This window comes from Malassezia globosa, assembly GCF_000181695.2.
Source record: "Malassezia globosa CBS 7966 chromosome Unknown mgl_sf_2.1, whole genome shotgun sequence".
Lineage (NCBI taxonomy): Eukaryota > Fungi > Basidiomycota > Malasseziomycetes > Malasseziales > Malasseziaceae > Malassezia > Malassezia globosa.
The window spans coordinates 221,845-240,870 of record NW_001849872.1 but is presented as its reverse complement, the minus strand read 5'-3'; the positions used below and the strand labels follow the sequence as shown (position 1 = coordinate 240,870).

Below are 19,026 nucleotides of genomic sequence, written 5' to 3'. Positions count from 1 at the left end.
TCGAGTGGCTCCGTCTCCTGCTTCGATACAGACGTCTTGCGTGGCCGCTTGTCGTTCCAACGCGGTGGCAGGAACGACGTGAGGCTCAGTGGCTCTTGGCCAAACGACGTCGGGACGTCACGCCGTGCCACAGAAACAGGCGCCAGCATGGACATGCTCGTGTTGTACGAGAGCGGGGGTGCGAGCTTGGATTCAGCCCGCGATTCTGGCCGCGCGTCGGGAACGTGTCTCTGGCTTGGCAGCTGGGACAGGCACCTCCGTTGAAGACACGCGCGTGTCTGCCTTGGGCATGTTCCATGTCCACGGGGACTCTGCACGGGCATCGACTGCCTTGAACAAGGGCGACGTGTCCGAGGCTCGCGAGGACTTGCGGGATGAATTGGCCACTTCCTTGGCCATTGTCGCAAATGGGTCTGACAGCTCGTTGGAGAGGATCCGTGGCTTTGTCGAGGGGCGTGTCTTGGGCTCGTCTGTATCGATCTTGCGCTTTGGTGCAGCTGTCTCCGACTTTGTCGGCAGCACAGCGGCAGTAGACTCCATTTTCGGCACCTGAGGCATCGCAAACTCAGCTTTGGTTGGCACTCCAGATGCCGGCGTCTCCACCCGTGGGACAGACTTGGCGACAGCAGCGTCAGCCTCGGAAGCAACAGGGACTGGCGCGGGCGTCGGAACAACAGGCGGCGTGGGAGCGGCAGAGGCGACAAGAGGAGTCTCTGGTAAGACCGGCATGGTGGCAACGGTCGCTGATGCCGGTACAGACCCGACAGCCTCACTGGGTTCAGGCACAGCGGGCGTCGACTGCGAATGTGGCATGGCCGGCACATTGTTCACACTGTCCTGATGGTGAGATCTCTCATACTGCTTTTCAATGAGCCTCTGCTGCTGCACCATCTGGTCACGATAAGCCTGGCGCTTCTTCGCTTGCTGCTCGATGGCGGCTGACTCAAGTTCGTCGACGGAAAAGCGGAAGAGATCCCGATAAGGTGCAAGCCATGAATGTGACATGACTTCTTCGAGCGTCGCACGCTTCGTCGGATCAGGCACAAGCATCCGAGAGAGAAGCGAGCGAGGCTCGGCGGTGATGTACTCGGGGAAGGAAAGAGGCGTGGCCATGATGTACTTGTACAGCATGTTGATATTATCGCCATCCGGGTTCGCTGGGTCATCATCAAATGGCAAGTAGCCGGCCAGCATGGCATACAAGATTACACCACACGACCAGACATCGACGGCTGCGCCAACGTACATGCCATCTTGCACAACGAGCTCAGGGGCAGCATAGCAAGGGCTACCGCAGCTCGTGGCCATGAGGTCGTTGCTGCGCGCACTAAAGTTATTAGCAAATCCAAAGTCGGTGATGATGACGTTGCGGTTCTTGTCCAGGAGGAGGTTCTCCAACTTCAAGTCGCGGTGAATGATCTTTTTGCGGTGCAGATACGACACGCCAGAAATCAGTTGCGCGAACAAGCGGCACGCGTCGCGCTCTTTCAGGCACTTTTGTGCGAGGATGTAGTCGAACAGTTCGCCGCCGGCACCGTACTCTAGCACAATGCCGATGTACCGTTCCGACTCGATCACCTCGTACAGGTGGACAATATTAGGGTGCCGCAGGAGCTTCAGCACGGAGATCTCTCGCTCCACTTTGCTCATCTTGGAGCCATCTGCATGAGTATGCTGCTGCTGCTGCTCTTCTGCCTCAGCCGCAGCGACTCTCTCTCGCTTGATGAGCTTGATCGCTGTCTCCTCGCCGTACTGACGGTGCACACCCAGCTTGACTTTGCCGAATTCGCCTTCACCCAGCGTCTGAAGCAACAGGTAGTCGCCAAAGTACACTTGGGGGCGCCGTGGGTGTGCGGCAAAATATGACAGGGCCGCAGGCGAAGCGATTGGCAGCGCGGAGCTGTCACCCGCGATGGTGGGCTCGTTCTGCGATGAGACCGGCGTCATAATAGCGGGCGCCACAGGCTCCGCTAGAGACATGAGAGACCGTCGACGGGAATGTGAAGAGGCGAGAGGGGAGGGAAACGACCGAAAGATGCACCGTTCGTTGGCTTGATGTAAGTAGTAAGAAATTCCCAGGCGTCAGGAATGGCGAACTAAGAAAGGGACGTGGCAGGTGACGTGCAATCCCAGCAGGCCTCCCATTTGCGTCCAATCCGGGTTACCTAATCCCAAAAGGGGGGCGCGTAAATGTGCATATGGACGAATCCGTCGAACTCGCTCCCCTATCACACGCTTTGTGCGACATACTTTACCTCCACTTCATTCACGTGCTGTTTCGCGCGTGATACGGATCGTTTGCATAGATGAATGCGGTGGAGGGCGAACGTCGGTGCGACGCGCGCCCGACATGGAGTGGTGAACAGGCACGCTAATGGTCGTGTTCAAATTAGGTTGCATTGTCAAAGACGCTTGCGTGGTGGTGTTCACTCCACCCAATAGACGTCGTCCTTAGGAATGTGTCCGAACCTGATTTTCTTTTTCTTTTTTTTTGGGGGGGGGGAGGGAAGGGGAGAGTCATAGCACAGGCGTGCAAGCCGCGCAGGCAGGCAGCGTGAAGGCGATGGGCCGTGGATGGAGGGGTCCCAATGCTTGCTTGATTGGTTTGATTTTGAGTTCCGTGGTGTGTCTCTGTTGGGCTCATGACGCCACCGCTTGTGTGTATTCGATGCCGACATGCAGAGCGAGTGATTTCCGTGCGTGAGGCATCTTACTGCACACCGTGTTATGCGCGTGTATTTGATGAGAAACTGCGTGCTAATCTAGATCACGCCCGTGGCGCAATCCTCCTGCATAGTGTCGTGCGTCCTCATCAGCAGGCGACGGCCGACACGGCAGACTTGCCACACGTCCAAGGATCCAATGTCGCGCAGAACATGCCTACCGCAGAGGCGCCAGCCACACCAGCATCGGCGCCGGAACCTGCATATGCTGTTGCGTGTGACGGCAGCCTCAACAGTCTTGTGCTCGTCCATACCATGTACCGGTTGTTGTATGTACCACATGCTCGCGCACATCCTACGCCAGCGCGAGCGCCTGAACGCGCGCGCCTCGATGTGCTATATGTGGCAACGGATCTAGAGAAGGACGCCGCGCAGGCATCGTCGTCCGATGACGTACGCGACCAAGTCGCACGGCTTGCACCTGATGCCATTTTCGTGCCATTAACACTGGGTCATGCGTACGCGCAAGACGAAGGGGTCTCATGCCATGTACATCCGCCATGCTTCATGGACGATACTGTGCGCCATGTCGATGCGCAGGATGCTGCTGTGCAGCTCTTACGCGCGGTGGGCACCTCGGTCTCACGGCTTGAAAAAAGTGCCGCGCGAACACGCGCAGAGGACATTCGCCGAATCCTGTGGCTTCGTGTTCTGCACGACACGGCTCAGTCGCGGCAATGTGCGGCACTTTTGTTCCCGAATGATGCAACGCAAACAGCCGCATATGTCCTTGATGCACTTGCCAAGGGAGCTGGACACAAGCTGCCTGTCGAGGGCGCCGCATCGTTGTGGATCCAAGATGTCCTGCATTTGCACCCATTGAGCGTGTATCTACCGCATGAGCTGGCATTTTACGCGCGTCAGCATCAGTTTGATAGCGCTTTTTTACCAGACACGCGTCAGGAGAGCGACATGTCGTACGAGGCACTGAGCAACAAGTCCAGCATGGGTGCACTGTCGCAGTCGCTCATCACGGCTCTGCAGCATGGTGTGTCGAGTACTTCAAATACTGTCATTGGCACCGCAAGCAAACTCGTGCTACAAGATGCATCGACGCTGTGGCCAACGAAGCCTGACCTCGGTACGTTTGTGTGCCCAGGCATCGGGGCCAAAGGCGCCACCCTCGTGCGTAGCGTTGATGCCTTGCCTCACTGGGACTTTAGGCGCATGCGCTCGTGCCCACTGTGTCGCTTCCCCGCACAAACCGACGCAGTCAAGTGGAAGTCGGATCGGTCTATTCGACGTGAGCAACCACGCGTGGCGTCTATCAACGAAGCGCTGAACTTGAACGCACACCTGTGCTATGCATGTCTGCAGGTGCTCGATATACCCGCGGGAAGCACGTTTCTTCTGCCTTCTGATGCACTTTTCTTTGTACGAGCGCCCGGACGTCCTGCGTCCGTCCAAGTTGTTGCAGCCGAGCCAGGTGATTCTTCTATGCGCGATGCTCTCGCGCTGCCACACACACCGCGCTCTTCGCATGCACCGACGCGTGTGCCTCCTGAGGCCATGCGCGAGCAGGTCGCGTCTTTCCTTCTGGACAAAGACACCGCAGACTCTACGTAGGAAGAAACGAAAGCACCAGTTTACAAGGAGCGCCGCCATGTGATGCTTGTGGCCAACGTCTTTCTTGGGCTGTGTCAAAGACACTGGAAAGACTATGAACATGATGTTGACCTGTGGCGTGAGTTCGAGGCTGGTCTAGCTCCAAGATTTGTAGAAAGTGTCACACTGTCGAAACAATACGGTATGGAGCCAGACGAGAGGGAGAAAGAAAGACAACAACAACAACAACAACATCATCATCATCAAACATGCACACATGTGCTATCAGTCCATTCAGGCGCGCGCTGCGCTGACAGAGCCTAAGCCTCTCTTCTCATGGCATACGAGCCCTACCTCCAGCCAACGCCCAGCGCATGGTGGGCGTCGGTGCAGCCAGGTCCATGGCTGTGGAGGTGTGTGAACAGCATGGATGTGGACGGCCACCGTCAGCCACGGCAGAGCGATGAGAGATTTGCTGAGCGCGTTGGAGCCACGTGCGCTTCGGGCGGTTCCATAGCCACTTGGTCGAGCGCGCGGCCACAACCTAACTAACGAAGCCTCCGGTCTAAACGTGACGCGACGCGTTCTGTCTAGCGCCGCTGCGCACGCGATTGAGCGATGAAGGCCGGAGATGATGCAGTGCCATCCACACGAGTAGAAACGAAGAGCACTGACGCGCATTCCGCACGAAAGGACTCAGGCACATCCCTCTCCAATGTCCTGTCAAGCTCGAACGCGTCTCTGGCGACCATTTCGTTCCAACCTCGCTCGACGCCGTCTATTCGAGCCAAGCTTGCCGAAGCACCTGTATTTGTACCGCGCAGCTCGAATGTGTCGTCTTCGGCCACGATGGATACACATTCGTCGCCGACATCGCCCATAACGCCGCATCAGCAAGTGCCTGCCATGTATCGACATTCGGCAGGTGCAGGAGCGCCGGCGGCTCCTGCGCCGTCTGCCGGTGACAGTAGTAGCGCCGTGCCATCTTCGTCCTTGACAGTGGGTGCGGGGACTGCACCATCTTTGACGAGTTCCGGCACTCCAGGTGCCGCAGCGGCTGCTGCTGCCGCTTCTGCCGCGGCACATGGCCCACCTTATTCGTCGTTAGCGTACGAGTCCTTTCCTTACGATGCGCCAAGTGCAGATGCCCGTGCGGTGCGGCATCCATTGCAGTACCATCTGTACGCGCCTCCATTCCCACACGTTAGCAACTTTCATCCGACGCATCATGCTGCGATGACATTTTTTATGGACCCAACGCTGCAGGAAGAGCTGCATCGGAAGCAGGAGGCCTTGTACGCGACACCGCCACCCATCCAAGAGCATGCGAGTGCGATGGGGATCCCCGAGTCGTTGCACGTATACCACAGTCTCGTGCCATTGGAGCCTGGTGTGACGACCGTACCAGGATCGCTTGTGAATCCTCGTTTCCAGACGCAGGGATCCAAGGGCCTCACAGGGGCATCGGGTGACCCAAGCCGCTTGTTCGGCCACTGCAGCCACGCATACAAGGCTACCTGTGCATTGGACGGAAAGTGCTATGTACTGCGTCGGATCGAGAACGTCCAGTTGAGTCATCCCGCAGCCACGCATACAAGGCTACCTGTGCATTGGACGGAAAGTGCTATGTACTGCGTCGGATCGAGAACGTCCAGTTGAGTCATCCCGCAGCCATTGGCACGGCAGAGCGCTGGCGGAAGATTCGCCATCCTGGCATTGTCGCTGTGCGCGAAGCGTTCACGACGCGTGCTTTCGGCGATCACTCGATCGTGTTTGTGTATGATTTCCATCCCCTGGCCACAACACTCTACATGGAACACATGACCGTGAAGCCCCTGCAGCCTGATCGTCGGACGGGGCGTCTTCAGCCGGTATCGATGCATGTTCCCGAGCGAGTGCTCTGGAGTTATGCATGCCAGCTTGCGAGCCTGCTGCGTGTTGTGCACGGAGCCGGCTTGGCGGCACGCTGCATTGAGCCCAGCAAGGTGCTGCGTACAGGCCACAACCGCCTGCGGCTGAACGGATGTGCGATCTTTGACGTGCTCTTGTACCAAGCACAGCCGCCCGCGGATGCTTTGTTAGTGCAACAGCGAGACGACCTCACTGCTCTTGGCCGCTTGCTCTTGTGTACAGGCTGCAACAATGTGGCAGCGGCCGCTACGTTGTCCGAGAGCTTTGATGCCTTCCAACGCACGTACAGCGCCGAGCTCGTCCACTTTGTACACAAGCTTGTCCATGGCGAGCATTTGTCCATCACAGACACTTTGCACGAGTTGACGCCGTACTTGGCAGATGAAGTGGGCAGCGCCCTATACCACACGGATCTGTTAGAGGCAGCGCTCATGCGCGAGCTGGAGAATGGGCGGCTCGTGCGTCTCCTGTGCAAGCTCAATACCGTTGATCAGCGACCGGAGTACGAGCGAGAGGGGCCAAGCAATGAGACGGGCGAGCGGTACGTACTTAGGCTGTTCCGCGACATGGTGTTCCATGCCGTCGACGAACGAGGCCATCCGACGCTGGATCTTAGTCATGTGCTGGTACATCTCAATAAGCTCGATGCGGGCGTCGATGAGAGACTGTTGCTCATGAGTCGCGATGAGCTGAATTGCGTGATTGTCAGCTATGCGGACATCAAGCGATATGTGGAGACGGCCTTTCTTGACTTGACGCGGTCATAACAGTGCGACCAAAGTATGGTAGAGCCATGTGGGTCTGAGCAGTGACAAGTATTGATCCTGTCCTGATGCCGCCCATCGGACTCTGTGTTATTGCCTTGGCCTCTACGTCGGTAGACCATCAACTCTCTAGACGCAAGGGCGTGTCACGCGATCATCTACGAGTCTACCAAAAGGCGTCTTTGCCATCCTTGTCTCATGGGTACTTGGATTTTTACAATGCCACCATCACGCCGCCGAAACTACGTAAGAACGATAGGAAGCTTGTCATCAAAAAGAGAAAGAGAGGAAGAGAGAGAGAGAGAGAGAGAGAGAGCACCAATTGAATCGACGAACCCAACCAAGCACAGCCGAAACAGGGAGGATGATCAGGTGCGCTTCTATCAAATCACGTGGGCGACATGCCAAAGACGTCATCGTCGTCATCCCGCTCACGATGTCGATCTTGCGAAGACGCGGTAGACCACTCGGCGTACATGGGATGTGCACTAGCATCCAATGACAGATCCTGCATTCCGTTCGATAATGGTTCATGGGCCATGCATCGAGGAGGGCGAGTCGTCAGCAGACACACGTGTGCTCGAGTGTCGCGAGTCTGCTGGTATATTGACTTGGTACGCCGGCATAGGCATGAACGGAGAACCCGTCGGCATGGATGCATAGTGTGGACCCAACTCATGTGGCCAGTGTGAGGAGGTTCGTGAAGTCGAAGAGGGGGTGGGTGACGTTGACATGGACGGACCCATGGACGGGGCCTGTGGATCCGACGCATGCGACATGGGAGGCAGCGGCGGAGGAGGAAGGGGATGATGTGAGAGGGGCATCGGCACTGGCATACCAGGAAGTCCATACGGCACGGCCGTTGAGGAGCCTAGCATGCCAGCGGAGGGCGGGTATGAGACGCCATGGACGAATCCACGTGTCATGTCATCGAATGGCATGTGCACTGGGAACAGAGTCGAGTCACGCAGGGGATCGCGGTAGGACGGATTCGACAATCGACCGTGTGGGCGCGACCGGTGATGCGGAAAGTCGGGTGCATGAGTGAGGCCTTCTTCTCGCTCCGTGCACAGCTCCGACAGAAGCTGAGGCGCTCGTATACTCCGATTCGCAAGCAGACGACTCGCTCGCATAAACTCGCCACGAATCGTGTAGAGACCGTCCTTTGTGACAGTGCGAGCGACATTGTAGCCGAGCTGGAACGGATCTTCAATACATAGCAAGTCATGTGTCCAACCCCGGGACTCTTTGGTGACAAGACCGCCCTCGGTGCGCATGGAAATAGCGTCCTTGGTGTAATTAAAGTCACGCGAAAAGTAGCGGAAGAAATCAAGCAGCAGCTCGCCAAGAGACTCAGTATTATCAGAATGCCAGTGTTGTCGGAGAGCGTCCATGTCGTCGTAAAAGTAGATGTTGTGCCCATCCAACATTATGTCCTCCAGCGGCAAATCACGACCTGCGGGGATTCGCTGCAAGTTGGGCAACACGGGCGGAAGCTTGACGTGAATTAAAAAGAACAGCACAAGCAATGTGTACCCGTAACTTGAGAGCGTGCCCATGTAGGGGGAGTTCAGTTTTCGTCGCTTCGTCCATACTTTGATAAAGAGAACAAGCGCTCGGAGACGTGGTGGGTCCAGCATGGCATACGAGAGAAGAAGACGCGTATTTTCCAGCGCAAGCTGATTGTTGAACCCAATGTCGCATGCAATGTCACAAGGTATATCGGAGCTCGCGGCGCGGCTGACTTTGATGATTGGTATTCGTGCTTTTGGTAGTGGCAGTACTTGAAAGTCGGTCTGCTTGCGGATCAAGTCGCTCAGCTGTTCGACAAGCTCAGACGGTGAAGGCTGTCGTACCTTGGTCGCCGTGTCGCCGGGATGAACAGTGGCTGCGTCGCTGTCGTTTTCACGCACACTGCCATCGCTGGGGTTGCTGGGGTTGCTGGGGCCGTTTTCGACCTTCCCGTTCTTGATGTCGCTGCCATCCTGGCTGTCATGGCTTCGGGGTGCGAATCTACTCTTTGTTCGCGGGGGGATAAGGCAGCACAGATCCATGTCCGAGTTGCGAAGTGCAAAGCCGTTGGCCATGCTACCGAACGCCTGCAGCTGGGCCTCGGGACAGATTTGACTCGCAATCCGCATGAGTTGTCGACGAATAGATTCCTTGATGCGGTACTCTTCTTCGGTCGGAAGCATGGGCGTGAGAAATTCGATCATAGCGCGCGAAATATCGGATGTATGCCGCTCATATGAATAGGCGGCTGGTGCTGGAGACGATGACGACGACGACGACGACGTCAAGGACGATGGTCCCGCTGATACACCTGACGTGCCACCGCTATACGATTGTGTGTTTCCAGCGCTACGTGGAATTCGGGTTGCATGGCTCATCTCACCCTGAGATGCATGACTGGCTCGTGTCGACATGGGCCGCATGGTTGGTGAAGGTTGTTGTTGGTATGGGACTCGCACTGTCGTTTCAGTCGAGCGCGCACGTCGACTCATGGTATAATCGCGCAGCGGACGTGTGGTAGTGACCGACGTGTATGGGCAATATCTGCGAACGCTGAGCGCCGTACGCCGAGCGCGTCTCTTCGCAGTCCAGGTAACAGCACGAAGGAAAGGCAAAAAAAAATGCTAGTTTCGCCTCGGACCCTTACTCAGCCCAGCGACGCTGTGAGACTATATCTCGTAAAGCAAGGGGGAGGGGGGGGGGTGGGACACGTACGCTTTGCCGGGCAAGACCTACGAGGCCTATCAATGGAAGCGTGTATTCTGCTATCAGCACTCGTCCAGGCTTGGCGCAGGGATGTGCTGGGCCGTGGGGACGAGGATGGAAGGACATGTGATCAAACGGCTGTCGATTGTGTCCGCTCACGTACTAGTCTCAACACAGAAACGTTCTAAAAGCAGCTAATGTAGGCCGTTTTTTATGATCGCGAAAGTGTGGGACGTTCCTCTCTCTCGCGGGGTATGAAGAGAACCAGAAAAAAAAAGACAGTGACTGCTTTCCACTATGCTTCGCGAAATTCTTTCTGCAACAGATCACGCTGCTCTTTTGATACCTTTACGTTAGATGATGTTAATACCACCGTAGCATACATACCTTCCAGAACTTGCTCTTGCGATTCACGTATGGCTCCACACGCAAGTTCGGTGGCACGTCGGATCTAGCAAGCAATTGTTCTGCAACACTCGGCTCATGCACAGGCACATGGGAGCGAGCTGCATGTACGGGTTCGGCAGCTTGCGGCAGAAAGTTTGCTGGTACTGGCTTGATCCGAAGGAATCGAGCGGCGGATGCGTACATGAGGTGAAGGAATGACACCGACGCGACGACAACGAGAATGACACGGACGACTAGTGGAGGCGAAGTGCTTGGCTGAACGACCAGGCGAAGCAAGGGAGGCCAGAGTGGACCGTGATAACTGGTAGATTTGGGATATTTTTTTCTTTCTCGCTTTCTTTGTTTCAACACACCGCGTTGGGCTTGCTTGTTCATCAGGGAGCGAGCGGGTGCGCCCCACGTGACGAGATGCTCAACATTATCGCCCAGCTGGTTACCTGCGCACAGACGACGCGCGGGTGTTGTGATCAGATAGAGGCACTAGTGCGGAGGGAGCGACGGACGTGGATTTGGCCTTCTTGCATCTCGTTGACAGGATCTGTGCGAGCATTGAGCTAGCTTGCAGAGGGAGCGTGCTATCCAGCTAGTGTTGAGAGAGCAGAGCTCCCGCAACGTCATCACAAGTGCATGTCGCGATGCTCTCGCGCCTTCTGCAGCATTGCATTCATGAAGTGGCCATGGATGGCGATGAGGGAACAGACACGGAGCGGCTCTTTTCGTTCGTAGAGGCCTTTTGCCGTGCACTACCGCAGGATATGCAGCCCAATTTGGATGCTCCGTACCGGGCGTTCTTGTGGCGTCACTTGCTCATGGATTCACGCATTCATGCGGGCATCGTCCGAGGACGAGCACAAGAACGAACAGGTGAACAGGCATCAGGAACGAAGAAGCCTGATGCCAAGCGGCAGTCTATTCTTGCGAAGGGACGCGCATCTGAGCCACTGCTGCTCACGCCCACGCCTATTGCGTATGAGCCGCTGGACGCACTTGTCAAGAAACATGGCCCAGACAGGCTGCGTGTGTATGTGGATGCTGAGCATGTCCGCCGCACGCTGACAGGCTCTGATGCGCCATTTGTCTCGGCTGCCGCGTATACGGCGCTCCAGCTTGTGTTTCGTGCTCGAGAGCGTGGTCTAACGGTCGTGGACATTGGTGCGGCGACACAGTATGATCAAAAGACCGTGTACTACCTGGTCAAAGTGCTGGTGGACCGCGATCTCGTGGCAAAGTTTGCCGCGCCTGAAATGGGCCATGTATCCAACTATGTGGTGGGGCGTCCGTTTCTCGAACAGAATCCGCAATGGCGCGCACAACAAAATGCATTAGGTACAGACACTGATCCCAAGCACGCGGTGGATCTTGTCGGCATGCCCAGCTGGGTTGATGTGGATGTGATTGCGACCCAGGAAGAGCAGCGCGGTGATGCAGACGATGAGCGCGATGAGAGTGTCTTGTCGCTCACGTTGCCGCCCGTCATGAATCCACATGAAGGCGAAATGCTGGCATTTCCGATGCTGACGGAAGAACAGAGCTCGGTATGGCTGCATTCTCGACAGGACCTGCTTTCTTTGCGTCTATTGAAAATGTTCGCACAATCGCCGTCGCACATGACGCCACGGCGATGGCTTGCGACGCGCCTGGGTCTTCGGCGTGTGCCCACGCTGCGACGAGGCTTTCTTACGTTCTTGAATCAGCGTGTCTCAGCGGGGTATTTGGAGCGTGTGCGCGTTCAGTTGGGAAGTACGACGCCGCTGTACTTGCGGGCGACGCCGCTGGGCTTGGAGCGGCAATTCACACTGGACGCGGGCGCGGAAGCGGCAGGAGAATCTTTGTCGTCTGTCTCGGCATCCGAGCAGGAGCCGATGCTCGTGCTGAGTGTGGCCGCACCATTGGAGCGCCAGCTGCTCGATCACGTCGATGCATGTGGCAAGGGTGGATGCACGATGAATGAGCTCGCGCAGCACTTTTGCTTCTCGTCCGAGGTCAAGCGCATGGTCGAACAGATCCTGTCGCGCCAAGTCTCACAAGGGCCGCCTCCCTATGCGCCACTCAGTATCTGCGCGCCGTTTGAGCAGGAGGGGCGTGAGCGGCGCATTCGATATTATACGGCGCGTGGATTCGCTGAGAAATGCGCTGACGAGGGCTTGTCTATGAGTGTCGCGCTTGGCTACGACGTACCGTCCGACGGGTCCGTACCCAACGTGCCTGACTCGTTGCCGGGCGAGTGTATGTTTGAGAGCGCCGACGCCCTGTGCACTGCGATGCAGCATGTGCGTACGCACACGTGGGGCTTCTTTCGTGATGTGTGCGGGCCCGTGCCGCTTCGTGGGACGAAGCGGCGTGCCAATGTCGATCCCTCGACGGGCCGAAGCAAGCGAGGACGTCCGCGGAAAGACGAGGTGCGAGTGAAGCAAGAGACGGCTGCGTCCGAGACCACGCCCAGCGATTCTCGCGCGCATGTCAGTGGGCACCGCAGCGATGCTCATCGGCCTGCTGCTCCGGAAGACGCTGTGGACGAATGCGGCGCGTCCGAACCTGTGGCTGCGGCCCACTTGGAGCCCGCTGCGCCTACGACGCGCCAGCATGATGCTCAAGCGGTTCCTGAGCGGCCGTCGTCAAGTGCCGCTGCACCAGCGCGTCCGAAGTCAGAGGCTACCAACGCAGTACCGATCGATCCTGCCTTGTGTGCGAGTGAGCAACAGGGGCTGGCGTCTTCAGCTGCTGCGATGACGACGCCCAGCAAGTCGGCGCGGCGACTCGCTCCACTCTCGGCACGCGCGTCTCGTGCGTCTGAGGCACGAACGAATCTGAGCTCGTTCCAGCGCACAACACTCCTCGCGCATGTGCTGCGGCATCATGGCGGTGCTGTGGACGAAGTGGACATTCCTCGACGCACGCGAGAGTGCCTGGACAAGACGCCTATGCCAGGTGGCGACTTGTCTGATCGGACGACTCGAGCCAAGACGATCCAGCATGCGATCAAGCATGGCGTCGTCAAAGTCGTCAAGCTTCCGCGGCCCGACGATCCACAGCGACCTCGATCGATCGTGCATCTCGCTGACCTGGTGTCTGATGCACTGCAGATGGCGCTTGAGACAGCGACCAAGCCACCACCACCGGCATCGACACCGACAACGACGTTGGCCGCTACTGTGCCTATGTTGCACGCAGCCTCAACGTCTGGTGCTACTGCGGCAACAGCGAGCATGTCGCACGATAGCGCTTGTGCCGACGACGGAAGTGCTGCGCATGCGCCAATACCGATGCCGATGCCGGTGCCACCGCTGACGCAGCGCAGCACTGCTCCATGGACAGACACTGCGCCCGTCACGTATGGTCAAGAGGGCGATCCCATGAACGACCCAGCTACGCACCATGCATTTGCACGACACTCGTATCTTTTGCGGCAGTACTATGGCTTTCCACATGGCTCAGCCGCTCGTCTCGCGCTGTTCCTCGAAGCAGCGAGAGCATCGGCGATGGATGGACATGAAGGCAGCAGCCGTGGTGACGGACGCCAGATCATTGACTTGTCTTGGTTCATCACCGCGTGTCCGCTGCGAACATTTGTGGCTCTCGTGCCGGTCAAGCTCCACACGCCTGCGGTCGTCCGAGCTGTGATGGGCGCGTCCGTGCGTGTGGACCAAGTACCCATGCATGTGTCGACGCGGCTTGGTCTGCGGCGCCAAAGCGCGCACCGCCAGCGGTTCCTGGCGTATGTGATGCAGCTAGAGGAACTTGGGCTCGCGGAGCGCATCCCACGTGCGTCAAGGAAGCACGATGTCGACCACGCGAGCCAGGACAACGCGGCTGCAGCCCGAGACGGCAGCATGTGGGCCCTCGTGGACGATGCACCCGTGTTTCGATGGCCCCGCGAGCATGTGCAGACGATGTCGGTACGCACGCCCGAGGAACGGTCTCAGTACTGGGCTGCTGTGCGCGAGGCTGTGCAGACGTCGGAGCCGAGGCGTGTGCCCGTGTATTTGTGTGCGCCGCATGCATGGCGCGACACATTCAGTCTGCGTGGCGTACAGAAGGCGTTCTTGAAGCGGTACGTGCATGCCGTGCCGCCGATGGAGGGCATCCGGCGACTTGCATCGACGATCTTTGCGCCTGTCGATGCCGTGGAGTCGTTCTTTGCTTCGCACCACGCTCAGGCACACCGGACCACAGCTACGATTGCGCACAAAGTCGAGGCGCGGCGGAAGCAGCGCGCAGACGAATGGAATGCAGCCCTTGCCGACGTCCAAGCGATGGGCCCGCCGGACGCAGCGATGCCACGCGCATTGCAGCAGCTGGAAAAACGGTATGTGTACGGGCGCGATGCGATGGATGCACCGACGCTTCGGAAACGCATCGCGGCAGCGCTGGGCATGCAGAAGAAGCGCGTGCCCAAAGCGGCGCCGGTCCGGCGAACGCGCCGCCGCTCATCGGCCATTTGGACACCCGGCCATCAGGACCTGTTCCGCGATGCGTATGTGATTGTGACTGATCGGCAGGAGGCATGCGGAGTATGCATATGGCACGTGGTGAGCATGTCCCTCCTGATGATTGGTCGGCTCTGTGGCAGCTGATCCAGGCCCAGCCGCCGTCTGATGCAGCACCTGCGGCCCATCTGGCGGAGCAGCATGGGGGCCCAGATCGGGAGGTGGGGAGTGAGCTGCCGACGGCTGTGTCAGCCACGAAAAGCGCGCTTGCGCCTGCGGTTGCTCCCGCTGACGATGCTAGTGCCCAAGCCGCGTGGAATACGTGGCGCGCGCGGCGGAAGCAGCTCGCGTCGTCGGTGCATGAGCAGGTGCGCCTCTCGCTCATGCTGCGTGCATGGCACGGCATCGCGGCACACGCACGCTGCGATGGCTCTCTGCCAGATCCCGAGTGGCCTCATCCATCGGCCTTTTCTCTGCCTGCGCACATTGCGTACCTTCGTGAGCACATGGATCAGAAGCGTCTCTTGCAGGAGCATGCCGAGGAAGCCGCTCGGGTCGTGCTGCCACTGCATGTAAGTGCCGAGGAGGCAGCTGCATGGACGCCGATCGTTCATCGTACAGGGGCAGCGGTGGCAAGTCTTCCCAGCGACTTGGCACCGATGGTGCACCGCCTTGGCGCGATGCGTGGACGGCCCATGTCGATGCATGCGTGGGCACCGGCACGTATTCCTCGAACTGCGGAGGAGCCAGCGACCCATACCACGTGCCACGACGGCTATGCCAGCGCCATAGCCAAGATGCTCGTGCCTAAGCCTGTTGATGCATCGGGCGTCGCGGCATGGGCCGAGCGTGTGGGGCCGGAGCGCCTGGACCGTGCATTGGCTCGCCTCGTGGACGACCGCGTGCTTGTGCACACCAGCACGGAGCGCCTTGCGTACGCGGACGACATCCGGCGTGCGTCCTGGCCATCCGCATCCGGTTGGCCGCCTAGCACCGAGGTGCGTGATGCTTATGAACACGCACAGCTTCATGGTGGGGCGCACGCACACCCAGCAGCCACCGAGAGCGAGACGGCTGCGTGGCTTGCGTTGTTCGAGACACAGAACGTACGAGCGACGCTGGACCTCGCTCCGTTGCACGCTCTTCGGCGCCGGCCGAAGCTGAATGCGCGCACCCTCGACGATGTCGAGACGGAGTGCCCTGTGACGCTGACGATCGAATCGATCGAGTGCGCGCGCCAGGCTCAAGCCCTGCCGCCGCTGCCGAAGCCGCCATGCACTATCCCCACAGTCGACGTGCCTTTGCGTCACGATCAAGTAGCACAACTCGAATCAGCCGGCGCTGCTGGTCTGTGTGCGAACGATCTCCTCGACATGGATGCGCTGCTTCGATACAGGCATGCCTGTACGCGTGGTATCCATGACAACGACCAAGCGGCGGCAGACGGCCTCGCACAGGTGCTGTGCGTCGGATACGAAGACGTGCGCATCGTACATCCCAAGTTTATCGACGCCTGGTGCGTGCGGACTTTGCGGGACAACCAACGTGTCGTGCCGCCACGCGCATGGTTCGACGTGTATGGCGACGTCCACATGGACGTGTGGGAAGAACGTGTGACGTATGTGATGACCCAAGTATGTACCCAGCCGGGAGTGAGTGTATCGGCACTCGGGACGCTGGTCGGTCGTATCGTCGACAGGATGGAACTGTATGACATCCTGCACGCAGCTGTTGAGACGCGTCGTATCGCGATCGACTCTGAGCAGTGGCGAGCAGAGCCGTCGCATGCTCATGTGAAGCCCATGTCGTCTACGATTTGGTTCCAGTAGTGGGCTTTGTAGAGCTTCAACGTGTTGTATAGATGGATCCATGTAGACATGGCCGTGCAGCGCATCGGGGCGCAACACATCGCATCGTATTGTACAGCACAGCACACAGTCTACCACACCTCTCCAGGCATGGCAGCGTCACTTGACGAATAGCCACATCTACCAACTTCCATCCATCATAAGCTATACATGCTAAACAAACAAACAAACTAATAAAAACATGAGCCATTGGTCTATTGTACAGGGGGGGATCTTGTGCGCCAAGGCGAGACGGCGTCTCGTAGGTGGGTAGGACCATCCGCCAAGCTCTCGGGCGGGCACGGCAAGGACTTGCGGGGCGACAGTGGGAGACATGAGGACATCGCCGGGCCTGTGCCTAGGACGACACGTTCAAAGTGCATAAGCTCGGCAATGAACCCAATGTTCGGCGACGTGCGCGGACGGCGCGCAGCGACAAACGCATATGCCTGCTTGAAGGACCAGCGGCGTGTTTTGATGAGGTACGCAATCACACACGTTGCACTGCGTGATTTGCCTGCGCGGCAGTGCACAAACGTAGGCAAGCCGCGCGAACACATCTGCTCCAGAAAGCAACAGGCTTCCTCCAGATGTTGCTGCACGCCGACGGCCTCGACGACATCGCGCATGGGGATATGCTTGTACTCGACAATGTGCGGATGATGCCGCAGCGGCGAGGCGTCGTGCAGGTACGGCACTTCTGCCGCCGTGTTGAGGACGGCCTTGATGCCCAACTGCTCGAGTTTCTCCATATCGGAGGGCTTTTGCACACCTGAACCCAGGTACACTTCGCCCGGCACGATCGTCGACACTTCAAACTCGGACAGTTCGGAAATGATGTGGGCCGTTTGCGGCTCGTCCATGAGTGGGCCCTTGTAATCCGTTGATACATGCAGACTTGCCGTGAGCGGCAGGCGCAGTGGCACATCAATGCCCGAGTTGCGCCATGGCGGGTCCACTGTATCAGGTACGTGCTGGATCGTCGTGTCGATGCGTGGAAGCGCTGGCCGACGCGGTGGTGGCGCACTGAGATCAAACGTGCCCATCTGCTTTGTGAGCATACTTGCATCGATCGCAGGCGTGCCGAGCCTGAGGCTATCGGGAGCGACGTCTTGCACGTTGGCCGAGCCGCCATGTGTGTCAGCGCGACTTCCAGAAACGGTGCTGCCGCTATCAATGTCATGGCCGTTCCCATTGTCGTTCCCTGGCGCCGCCGGCACATCGCCCACTTCAAAGTATGCGGCATACGCGGCGTCTTCACGCAACTGGCGCATGCCACCACGCACAAAGTACAGACCACGTCGTAAAGATGCAAGGTGCGGCTCGGCGTGCGCCGCCGCACGAGCGCGAATGGCCGACAGAATCCGCAGAAACAGATGCCCTGCAAAGGCGGATTTGTCGTGTTCATACAGGACAACGACGTCGATGAACCAGAGAGCACGGACAAGCTCTGTGATGGTGCTTGGCTCGACACCACTGGGTGCAGAAGCGAGTTGCGAGTGGCACACCATACGGAAGCGTTGCTTGTCTGCGTCCGTGTGGATGTACGAGGCGATGTCAATGCTGTCGAGAAGGGCGGGACTCGCGCCAAGCGCACGTTGACTGCGTCGGAGAAGCAGTGTTGGGATCTGGACATTGATAGCACCCTTCAGATGCCCTGTGCACAGGTTCCTGTCCATCGAACTATCGTGGCAGCCTTGGAACATGTGCGCCGGGCGTGTGTCAATGAGCAGCATAGGCTCATGGCTGTGTGCGACAAAGGGAAGCGGAGGATAGGACTCAGCGGCGCAGTTGATGCGGGTCGCTGAGAGCGCCGGTGAGCCTGGCATGCTGACGGATGATTTGGACGTCGGCGGGTCACTAGGCGCTGCATGGATCCAGCTCTTTTCATGCGAAGACTTTGGTGCTGGGCTGTTGGATGGATGCGTCAAGATCGCATCGGTGTCCCACGAGCCCTGCCGCTCGTTCTGGGAATTTGTTTCTGTACAAGCATCACAGCAATCTATGTTAGGCAACTGTTGCTGCTGGGGTTGCGAGGGTAATTCTTGATGCGATTGTGTCTTGTGTTGTTGTTGTTGCTGTTGCTGCTGCTGCTGCTGTTGCTGCGTCACCACCTCCTCATCATTGGGACCCGAGCCTTGGAGTATACGGCCTAGACGCACGACAAGTTCGTCAGCGCTGATGGCCACAACTCCTTGTGGTGGCTCATTCGTCCCACTAGCGTTCATAGCAACCAAAGTGCTTGGCTGCGGCGACGCCGTCTCGTGTGAAATGCTGCACAGGCCGACACTTGCAACCACAAGAGAACAAGCCACGGGCCGTGTTGCAGCCGATCTCTGCAGCTACGACGTTCGTCTCAATGTCTCGAAAACAGACAATGACAACTTTCGTTGCAGCAGCCAAATGTTCGATGCGCAGCCGCACTGGATGAAATTTTTAGGGAAAGGGAGCTAGCTTGGTGGGATGGTCAGTATGTGTGTGTTCTACAAATAAAAAGAGGGCGAGCCAGGGCCGGGCGCTTGAGGCCGCCACTTGTCTTGCACGCGCGCACTGCCAAGCGCTTGCGAATTTCCGCGCCACCTCGTGTAGGCAAAGAAGTGGGGCGCGGCGCGGTCATTTGTGGGCGTCAGACGGACCTGGACGACCTGGGCCTGTAGGGTGAGTGGAGCTCGGCTGCGTGCGT

The 19,026-nt window shown here is 58.3% G+C and overlaps 6 protein-coding genes across 6 annotated transcripts; 3 read left to right on the top strand and 3 right to left on the bottom strand.

The window, feature by feature from the left end:
* Positions 1–192: 192 nt before the first annotated feature.
* Positions 193–1,980, bottom strand: MGL_0935 (uncharacterized protein; the record flags this gene model as incomplete). The annotated part of the gene is made up of 1 exon (XM_001731615.1): positions 193–1,980. One exon carries the CDS (start codon positions 1,978–1,980, stop codon positions 193–195), a length of 1,788 nt encoding a protein of 595 aa, XP_001731667.1.
* A 662-nt stretch (positions 1,981–2,642) lies between these two features.
* On the top strand, positions 2,643–4,289 carry MGL_0934 (uncharacterized protein; the record flags this gene model as incomplete). Its single annotated transcript, XM_001731614.1, has 1 exon — positions 2,643–4,289. The coding sequence occupies one exon, from the start codon at positions 2,643–2,645 to the stop codon at positions 4,287–4,289; it is 1,647 nt and encodes a 548-aa protein (XP_001731666.1).
* Positions 4,290–4,886: 597 nt separating this feature from the next.
* Positions 4,887–6,946, top strand: MGL_0933 (uncharacterized protein; the record flags this gene model as incomplete). Its single annotated transcript, XM_001731613.1, has 2 exons — positions 4,887–5,563; positions 5,854–6,946. The coding sequence occupies 2 exons, from the start codon at positions 4,887–4,889 to the stop codon at positions 6,944–6,946; spliced, it is 1,770 nt and encodes a 589-aa protein (XP_001731665.1).
* Positions 6,947–7,473: 527 nt separating this feature from the next.
* On the bottom strand, positions 7,474–9,447 carry MGL_0932 (uncharacterized protein; the record flags this gene model as incomplete). The annotated part of the gene is made up of 1 exon (XM_001731612.1): positions 7,474–9,447. One exon carries the CDS (start codon positions 9,445–9,447, stop codon positions 7,474–7,476), a length of 1,974 nt encoding a protein of 657 aa, XP_001731664.1.
* A 1,257-nt stretch (positions 9,448–10,704) lies between these two features.
* MGL_0931 (uncharacterized protein) lies at positions 10,705–14,643 on the top strand (the record flags this gene model as incomplete). The annotated part of the gene is made up of 1 exon (XM_001731611.1): positions 10,705–14,643. One exon carries the CDS (start codon positions 10,705–10,707, stop codon positions 14,641–14,643), a length of 3,939 nt encoding a protein of 1,312 aa, XP_001731663.1.
* Positions 14,644–16,558: 1,915 nt separating this feature from the next.
* MGL_0930 (uncharacterized protein) lies at positions 16,559–18,571 on the bottom strand (the record flags this gene model as incomplete). Its single annotated transcript, XM_001731610.1, has 1 exon — positions 16,559–18,571. The coding sequence occupies one exon, from the start codon at positions 18,569–18,571 to the stop codon at positions 16,559–16,561; it is 2,013 nt and encodes a 670-aa protein (XP_001731662.1).
* Between the last annotated feature and the right edge of the window lie 455 nt (positions 18,572–19,026).